We start from the raw sequence: 10,192 nt of genomic DNA, 5'->3' as shown, positions 1-10,192 counted from the left end.
CTACCGACCAACCTCATCCCGCCCCCTTGACCTGTCCGTCCTCCCTGGACTGACCTATCCCCTTCCTAACTCCCTACCTACACTCACCTTTACTGGCTCCATCCCCGCCTCTTCGACCTATTTGTTTCCTCTCCACCTATCCTCTCCTCTATCCATCTTCTATCCGCCTCCCACTCTCTCCCTATTTATTTCAGAACCCCCTTCCCCTCCCCCTTTTCTGATGAAGGGTCTAGGCCCGAAACGTCAGCCTCTCTGCTCCTATGATGCTGCTTGGCCTGCTGTGTTCATCCAGCCCTGCACCTTGTTGTCTCGGATTCTCCAGCATCTGCAGTTCCTACTATCTCTCATTCCAGACATTAGTCTGGTAACTCTTCTCTAAACTGCTTCCCTCACATTTACATTTTTCCTTTAATAAAGAGACCAGTAGTGTCAGCAGTACTTTAGACTGGTGCCTCTAATGCCCTGTATCATGGAAGTACAATGTTTTTTTGTTTGTATTCAATTCCCCTGGCAAGAACCGATAACATTCTGTTAACTTTCTAATCACGTGCTGCATTCTAACCTTCTGTAATTACACACTTGGACAATCAGTTCCCTCCACATTCCAGACCTGCTTTCATTATTAGGTCATTCATTAATCCTAATTTGTTGCAAGTCTAGTATCGCCATCTATCTGCTTGGCTCTAAAACAGAAACTTAGAATCTTGGAAATTATCCCATAAACATTTTGTGAAATTCTCTGCCAACGAGATTGATAGCTGAGGGATTTGCTCACCTGGCAATGTGTGTCTGACCCGTGTCTCTGATCCAATAGGAGTGGCACTGACAAAATGATCCAACTGCTCAGGGATTGTGCCAACTTGAACACAGAAAAAGATAAAACATTTCCAGGGTTGTGAATTTTGAGAAAAATTACTCAGTGGCGCGAGGAAAACAACAATAAATATTTTAGATCCTGGGCCATCACAGTCCTCAATGTTTCTTTACTATATAACTCCCGTCAATGAACATTTAAAAGCAGCATGGTGTTGGATGATTGGTTGATTAGAGTCATAGAGGTTTACAGCATGGAAACAGGCCTTTGGCCCAACTTGACCATGCTGCCCAGTTTTCACAATTAATCTGCACCTTTACGGTGCAAAATGAAGTGCAGGTTAAACCTCATAATATGATCACTTTTGTAACTTGAATTTTAGAACCCCAACCCTAACCTTAAATTCTAGAACCCTAAAGGTAATCTTGAATTCTGTAACCCTCACCACAAGCTTGAATTGGAGAGCAGGGGGGAGCTGTTGGACAGCAGGGAGATTCCCACAAGAAGGTTTGAACATAGGATGGAGAATGCCTTAGAGTAACCTGCGACCCTCAGGGCACCTCCCCTCAGCTGCGGCTATTGACAGGTAGTTTGGGGATGGAGGGTATTGGGGGAACAGGTGTTGACAGTGGTCTACCTCCCTCCACCCCTCCCAACCCATCAGAGGATACCATCGGGAGCAGATCACACTACTGGGACAGCACATGGAAGGAAGGCTTGCTCTGAGAGGTGACAGCCTTCAACAACAGGGTGTTGTGGTTTGGAGGCCATTGCTGGTGAGGGGCTGGGTATAGAGTGACTGAAGGCAAGACATGCCATTGCTGCCGTGGTTCACAGAGTGTCAGAATAAGAAGACAGTGTCACCCCCCACCACAATGGGTTTGCTGGGAGTCTCCAGGGTTTACCTACCAGCTTCCCATGTGACTCAGACCACATCCCCCTCCACCCCAAACCTTGCTGCTAGTCAAACAAACACTGGGGTCACTCAATTTGCCTCAATTTGTGAGGTCTGTTCTCACCTTCCCAACACTGGCAAGGTGGCACTGAGGAAATGTTGGCTCCTCCTCCACCCCCTCGCCCTCCCTCACTACGGTATAAACTCCCACCCTCAACTCCTCGCCAGGTAGTCAAATCCAGCCCAAGTACACTCAACCAAACACCGATGGAGAGACTCAAGAAAGCAATTGGAGTGCTGGCCTTTACATATAGTGGAGTACAAGGATGCAGATGTTATGTTACAGTTACACAAAACACTGATTAGGCCCCACTTGGAGCTCTGTGAGCAGATTCTGGGCATCACACCTTAGGAAGGATGGAATGGCCTTGGAGGGATCACAATGTAGGTTTACAGGAATGATACCTGGACTTCAGGGGTTACGTTATGAAGAAGGATTACAATATTTCAGCCTGTTTTCAATAGAATTTAGAAGTTTAAGGGGTGATCTGATTGAAATCTTCAAGATATTAACAGGAAAAGACAGGGTAGATAAAGTTAAACAACTTCCACTGGTTGGGGATTCTAGAACTAGGGGCATAGTCTGAGAATTAGGGCCAACCGTTCAGGAGAGATGTTAGGAAGCACTTCGACATGCAAATGGTGTAGATGTTTGAACTTTCTTCCACAAATGACAGTGTGTAGTGATTGGAATGAGGGACAGGTGGATCTCATTGACTACTCGCTCTGACTGGATTTGTTAACCTGGGCCAGAGAGGCCTGGTTGTCAGATCTAAACAGGAGATTCAGAGAGTCTCCTCTCATTAGGGACGGGCTCTGAGCTAGCTGGTCAGAGTCCATGTACTGAGCACATGTAAATAAAGGGTGACATGGTGATGGGAATCTGGCCTCTGTGCAGTTGTTTCACAGTGGATGCTGGATCAACTGTTAGATTTAAATCTGAGATAGGTATGTTTGTGTTAAGCAAAGGGGTAATAAGGGATGTGGGCCAAAGGCAGGAGTTAGGCCACAGATCAGCCTCGATGGGCTGAATGGCCTACTACTGTTCCTATGCCTCCTGAGCATTTCCAACCCATTAACTATCTATGTCAAGGCTGCTGATTTTAACGACGGCCTACCTTGTGGTGATAGCGAGAAAGGTTTCAAGCTTCCGGAAGATGACCTTCGAAATGGGTTCGATGCCTGTTCTCCAGGGCATGGAGGGGACGGCCCTGTTCTGTTGAAACCCAAGGGGCTGGTACTGCCTGGCCTTCGAACCCTCCCAAGCCTGAGGGAATAAACAAACGTAACTCTGAGTCAGACCAGGAATTGAAGAAGCCCTGTCTTTCCTTAGACTTTGAATTCTGAAGAATTGCTCTCAACAGTGAAACTTAGAAAGTTGGGGAATTAAAGGAAGACAATGTGGCTAAATGTTTGGATTCCCTGTTCATGGCCCAGATCTTTCATTACCAGTATGAGAAACTGATGGAGCAATACAGGGCATTAGAGGCTACTCTGCCCATCATACCCACTCTGCCCATCTTTGAAAGAGTTATCCAGTTAGTCCCACTATTTCCCTGCACAGCCCTGCCCTTTTCTCCTCTCTAACTACACATCCTATGCTTTGTGAAAGTTGCTATTTTATCTGTTTCCAGTGGCAGTGCATTTCAGATTATTAAGAGCTTGCTGCGTAATTCTCCCCTTCTTCCCAAAAGTTCACCAAAGGACCAAATTCTGCCAGACTTTTAGGGAAGCAAGTCTGCCGTCCTTACCTGGTCTAGCCAATGTGTGACTTCAAACCCACAGCAATGTGGTTGACTCTTAACTGCCCCCTGCAATGGGCCTAGCAAGCTGCTCTGTTTAAGGGCAATAAGGGATAGGCATCAAATATTGGCCCAGTAGTGACACCCACATCCCATGAGTGAGCTTTAAAGGAGGTCTAGACCAAATGGCACTGTGGCGATTGTGGTCTTTATGAAACATCTGGAGATGCGCCAGGAAGCTGCCTGGGATGGAAAACGTTAAGTGATGAGGAAAGGTTGGACAGACTTGGGTTGTTTTTGTTGGAGCAGAGAAGACCAAGGGGCGATCTGATTGAGATGCATAAGGTTATGAGGGGCATGGGCAGAGTGGATGAGGAGCAACTGTTCCCTTGAATTGAATGGTCAGTCATGAGTAGGCATGGGTACAAGGTGAGGGGGCAGGAGGTTTAAGGAGGGATGTGAGGAAAAACCGTTTTGCTCAGAGGATGGCGACGGTTTGGATCACACTGCCTGGGAGGGTGATAGACGAAAGTTGCCTCACATCCTTTAACAAGTCCCTGGATGAGCACTTGGCATGTCACAACATTCAAGGCTAAGGGCCAAGTGCTGGTAAACGGGGTTAGGTTGGAGGTCAGCTGTTTCTTATGTATCAGTGCAGACTTGATGGGCTGAATGGCCTCTTCTGCAGTGTTTGATTCGATGATTTTAAGTGCGAGGTGATACATTTTGGGAGGCCAAATGCAAGGGGAAATGGCAGGATCCTTAGGAGCATTGATACACAGAGGGGTCTTGGGGTGCAAGTCCATAGCTCCCGGAAAGCGGCAGCACATGTGGATAAATTGGTAAGGAAGGCATACAGCATGCTTGCCTTCATCGGTCGGGGCACTGAATATAAAAATTGGCAAGCCATGTTGTAACTGTATAAAACTTCAGTTAGGCCACATTTACAGTATTGTGTGTAGTTCTGGTCACCACACTACAGGAAGGATGTAGAGGCTTTGTAGAAGGTGCAGAAAAAGATTATTAGGATGTTGCTCGGATTGGAGTGTATTAGCTATAAGGAGAGATTGGATAAACTTGGTTTGTTTTCACTAGAACATTGGAGGCTGAAGGGGTGACCTGATAGATGTACATAAAGTTTTGAGGAGCATGGATAGAGGGGATAGTCGGAGTCTTTTTCCCAGGGTGAAAATGTCAAATACTAAGGGGCACAGGTTTAATGTGAGAGGGGAAAATTTAAAGATGTGCGAGGTAAGTTTTTTTTCACACAGAGGGTGGTGGGTGTCTGGATGGCACTGCCAGGGGAGGTGGTAGAAGCACGAACGATACTAACACTTAACAGGCATTTAGACAGACACACGAATGGGCAGGGAATAGAGGGATATGGACAAAATAATGCGAAGAACTGTGGATGCTTGAAACCAGACAAAAGCAGAAGTTCTAGAAAAGCTCAGCAGAGAGAAAGCACAGCTAATGCTTCAGGTCCAATGACCCTTCTTCAGAACTGACTGCAGCTCGGAAAAAGTTAATATATATGCTGAAGATGGGGTGGGAGGAGGAGTAAACGATAGATGGAGATGGAGCCCAGAGAGAGAGAGAGAACAACAGACACGAGAATGGGTGACCTTGGGAGAATGAATAGCTGCTAACGGGGATCGTTAGTAGTTGATAATGGGTTGTTTATGGTGGCAGCCCATATGATGACAGGGCCTGGTGTGTTGGGGGTTAGGGCAGACACATGGGAGAAAATACTTCAGCCCTAAAATGGGGGGGTACAGTGTGAGGGATACAGACCATGTACAGGCAGATGGGATTAGTTTAAAATGGCATCATGGTCAGTGTAGACATGGTGGGCCAAAGGGCTTGTTCCCGTGCTGTACTGTACTGTTCTATGTTCTCGAGCCACAGGGAGACACAGAGAATATTTCTGAGCAGGGGTCTGCTGTGATCTGGAACACACTGCCTGAAAATACGGTGACTCACAGAGGAGAATTGGATATGACCTTGCCGTGGAAACCTTTCCAGGGCTATGGGGAAAGGGTAGGGGACTGGGGCTAATAGAATAGTTCCCTCAAAGAGCTAGCAAATGCACCATGGGCTGAATGGCTTCCTTCTGTGCTGTAGTATTCTCTCAGTCCTCTGTGGGATATTAGAGATCTGAAAACAGGAAGGGGAGTGATATCGACTGATCATTAAATCATAAGACCACCTTGCAGGGTAATTAGGGAGGGTCAATATGTGGCAGTTCCATACGAGTTGAACTAAAAGTCAACCAGCTGGGGTGGGTAATTGGAGGTCAGAGGGAAGCATTCCTCACTGGGGATTGGGGTTCCTCCCACTTGGATCCAGTGAACTTTTCCAGCCAACACCTCAGGGGTCAAAGGTGGTCCTTTGGTCAAATGTGTGATGTAAGCCAGTTAAACTCCTACATTGCTCCTGTACACACCAAGCGTTCCTCAAACATCAACTCTTCCAACATCACCTAATCTCTTTGGCCTTTTGTAGGTAAAGTCTTGCCTCAGTGGAGAGGAGTGTGCTGGGTAAACAGGACACCTCCTATGCCCCTCCACCCTGGGGCAGCTTAGCTTGGGTTGGAGACTCTCAAACATTTGACCACAATGAGGAGCAGGAGCAGACATAGCACATCAGTCTACTCTGCCATTCAGCGAGATCCTGGCTAATCTGATCATCATTAACTCCACCGTCCTCCCACTTCCAGACACCCTTCCCCAACACCCAGATACCCCTCCCAGATACTCCCAGACACCCCTTCCCAAACACCCAGATACCCCTCCCAGCTACTCACTCCCAGACACCCCTTCCCAAACACCCAGATACCCCTCCCAGATACTCACTCCCAGACACTCACTTCCAGACACCCTTCCCAAACACCCAGTTGCTCCCTCCCAGATACTCACTCCCAGACACTCATTCCCAGACACCCCTTCCCAAACACCCAGATACCCCTCCCAGATGCTCCCGCCCAGATACTCACTCCCAGACAACCTTCCCAAACACCCAAATGTCCCTCCCAGATGCCCCCTCCCAGTTACACGCTCTCAAACACCCAGATACCCCTCCCAGATGCTCCCTCCCAGATACTCACTCCCAGACACGCCCTCCCAAACACCCAGATGTCCCTCCCAGATACTCCCTCCCAGATACTCACTCCCAGACAACCTTCCCAAACACCCAAATGTCCCTCCCAGATGCTCAGTCCCAGATACACCGTCCCAAACACCCAGATACCCCTCCCAGATGCTCCCTCCCAGACACTCACTCCCAGACACCCCCTCCTAAACACCCAGATGCTCCATCCCAGACACCCCCTCCCAGAAGCTCCTTCCCAAACACTCAGATGCCTTCTCCTAGACCCCCACTCCCAGACCCCCTCCCAGAGGCCCCTTTCCAGGCACCCTGATGCTCCCTCCCAAATGCTTGCTACCAGACCCCCACTCCTTTCTGAGGGAGGGTCACCGGACCCGAAATGTTAAGTCTGTTTTTTTCTTCACAGATGCTGCCAGACCTGCTGAGCTTTTCCAGCAACTTCTGTCTTTGTTGGACACTTGTTTCCTCTGCCATGTTGACTCCTGTTTTTAGCACTGTTTTCTAGCCCACAGGGCCATGAGCCTAGCACCCTAGGCCTGTCCCTAATATTACTGCCTGTTATATGGGTGCGGGGCTGCACCCATACTGGCCTGGATTCTGTGGTTCTACACACAGCCCTCCCACAACCAACATTTCCCTCAAGAAGGTGCGGGGCCACAGAACATTCTTAAAGAGATCGCCACTGTGCAACAAACAGGCTACAAACAAGAACCAAAGCTCAGAGGGAACATTCCAAGTCCCTCCATTCAGTCTTTCCTGCTCATCAATTTGCGGAGGTTGAGTAATAGTGATCTGCAGCTCAGAAAAAGGCCCTTCGAACCCACTATGTCTGTGCTGGTCAGAAACAATGACCTAGCTATTATACACCCATTTGCCAGCACTGGGTCCATAACCTTATATGCCTTGGCATTGCAAGGGCACATCTAAATCCTTCTTCAATATGATGAGAGTTTCTGCCTCTCCCACCCTTACAGACAGTGAGTTCCAGATTCCCATCACCCTCTGGGTGAAAAACCTTTTCCTCACATCCCCTCTAAACCTTTTGCCCCTTGTCTTAAATCTACATCCCTGATCACTGAACCCTCTACCAAGGGGTAAAATTTCTTCCCTGTCTGCGCCCGTCAATTTTATACATCTCAATCACGCAAACCCCCTCAGTCTCCTCAGAAAATAATCACAGTCTGTCCAATTGCTCTTCGTGACTAACTTTCTCCGAAGACTGTGTCAGAGCTGAGTGCGAAACAGTCATCTACACCCCCTGCCCAATAATCTGAGGAGATCGGTGAAAAAAAGTGGTGCTGGTGCAGACTGTCTTTCCGCAATAGGATTTGCCCACTTTCCGTTCTATTGGCCCCAAAACGGACAAAGCGCAAGCTGTTGCTATAGCAAGTTGTGGTTACTACTTAGCAATGAATGAAAATGTCTGCCTTCCCCTCTGGTACCAGTAAATGACCCACAGGAACTTCATTTAGAATGGTTTTGGTAACCTCGCTCTCACTCGCGTTACTCGCATGGATTTCTCTGTAACACCAGGTTCCCAGCAGATTGAAGCAGGCTTTGGGCTGAAGCACTAGGAACTGGTTGTGTGTTACAGGTGCTTGAGCCACTCACTGGGAGGACTGACCTTGGAGAGCTGCAGGGCTTTGGAGACTGGAGGTTCTGCTCGATTCGCTGGTAATTGAGAATCTGCGTAGGCACAGGGATAGGGATGGTGTCTCTGCAGCTGCTGATGGATTCCTGGCTCGGCCGGCTGCAAGACACAGGAAGAGTTCATGTCACGAGTTGCTCATAAAGTCAACCCTCCAGGAAAGGGTGCAACAGGAATTTTATCACATAGCACCTTCAGTTACAAGAGCTCCTGGCCTTCACTGCACCGACTCAATAGGCTGAGCCTACATTCCCTGGAGTTTAAAAGGATGAAAGATGATCCCACTGAAACTTAAGATTCTTAGGCATCTTCCCAGTGTAGACACTGAGAGATTATACATGGGCACATCCATTAGGAGCCACTCAGTCCCTCAGGCCTGCTGCACCATTTAATCAGCCCTGATCTTATTAACTTACTCCACATTCCCAGCTACCCCCAATAACCTTTCACAGGGTCACACTCTCAAGATAAGGGGTCGGCGGTTTAGGACGGAGATGGCAAGAAATTTCTTCAAGAGGGTGGTGAACCTCCACCATTCTCTACTTCCAAGTGCTGTGAGTGCATTGATGTGTGTTCAAAATGGAGATTGGTGGTGTTTTAGAATGAAGACCAACAATTACGGAAGCTTCATGCTGTTGTTGAAACATTAGAGAGTTAAGGGATGGCGTAGGAAGATGGGGATGAGGTGATGAATCAGTCGTGACTGCATTGAATGGTAGGTTAGGATCAAGGGGCCGAACAACCTCCTCCTGAGCCTATCCCAAATGTTTGTATGTTCAAGCTGATGCCAGCGGGTGGGTACTGGAGCCCAGTTCACCATGCTGGACTGGCATCAGGTAGGGGGGAGTGGCCCCTATCTCTCATCGATGGGTAGTAAGTGCCCAGGTCTATGCTCTGTTGGTAAAAGAGCAGTGGGAAGTGGTGGTGGGGTCTCAAGGTGTGAGCTCTTGCTACGTTTAGACAGTGATTCCCTTTGCAGAATTCTCGAAGGGGGACGATATGAACAATAGCAGCCTCGAGCACTTAGAGCGGGAACAACAGCCCTGAGGTCAGCCAATTACAACAACACTAAGACCAGGCAGTCTGTATATTGTCAGGAAAACCCAACAGCACCAACCATCCAGTCCTCTGCTCAACGTTATTAATAATTCAATCAACTGTTAATTAATCATTACGAATAATAGCTCATCAGCAGAAATATCTCAATGTTTAAAGCCCCTTACAGAACCTAAAGGTGCTTTCCAGCCAATAGGATGCATTTGAAGTGCAGTGACCTGTTGTATTGCAGGAAATGCACACCAAGCATTGGGGCATGGATGGAACAGACAAGGTCTTTTCCCCAGGGTACGGCAATCCAAAACTAGAGGGGACAGGTTTAAGGTGAGAGGGAAAAGATTTAAAAGGGACCCAAGGGCAACTTTTTCACACAGAGGGTGATGCGTGTGTGGAATGAGCTGCCAGAGGAAGTGGTGGAGACTGGTACAATTACAACATTTAAAAGGCATCTAGATGGATATATAAATAGGAAGGGTTTAGAGGGAGATAGTAGGAACTGCAGATGCTGGAGAATCCGAGACAGCAAGGTGCAGGGCTGGATGAACACAGCAGGCCAAGCAGCATCATAGGAGCAGAGAGGCTGACGTTTCGGGCCTAGACCCTTCATCAGAAAAGGGGGAGGGGAAGGGGGTTTTGAAATAAATAGGGAGAGAGTGGGAGGCGGATAGAAGATGGATAGAGGAGAGGATAGGTGGAGAGGAAACAAATCGGTCGAAGAGGCGGGGATGGAGCCAGTAAAGGTGAGTGTAGGTAGGGAGTTAGGAAGGGGATAGGTCAGTCCAGGGAGGACGGACAGGTCAAGGGGGCGGGATGAGGTTGGTTGGTAGGAGATGGAGGTGCGGCTTGAGGTGGGAGGAGGGGATAGGTGG

At 48.3% G+C, this 10,192-nt stretch overlaps 1 protein-coding gene across 1 annotated transcript in view; it reads right to left on the bottom strand.

Annotated features, from left to right (window-relative positions):
- Positions 1 to 10,192, bottom strand: part of ulk1b (unc-51 like autophagy activating kinase 1) — a 46,349-nt gene that overhangs the window by 34,874 nt on the left and 1,283 nt on the right. The window contains exons 2-4 of the mRNA XM_048611761.1: positions 8,244 to 8,369; positions 2,888 to 3,036; positions 776 to 859 (exon numbers count right to left, since the gene is read on the bottom strand). Of these exons, the coding sequence (XP_048467718.1) occupies positions 776 to 859; positions 2,888 to 3,036; positions 8,244 to 8,369 (359 nt within the window). The remainder of the gene's footprint in view (positions 1 to 775; positions 860 to 2,887; positions 3,037 to 8,243; positions 8,370 to 10,192) is intronic.

Source organism: Rhincodon typus, chromosome 24, assembly GCF_021869965.1.
Source record: "Rhincodon typus isolate 14 chromosome 24, sRhiTyp1.1, whole genome shotgun sequence".
Classification (NCBI taxonomy): Eukaryota; Metazoa; Chordata; class Chondrichthyes; order Orectolobiformes; family Rhincodontidae; genus Rhincodon; species Rhincodon typus.
The sequence above is the reverse complement of the archived record's forward strand: the minus strand, read 5'-3'. Positions and strand labels throughout refer to the sequence as shown.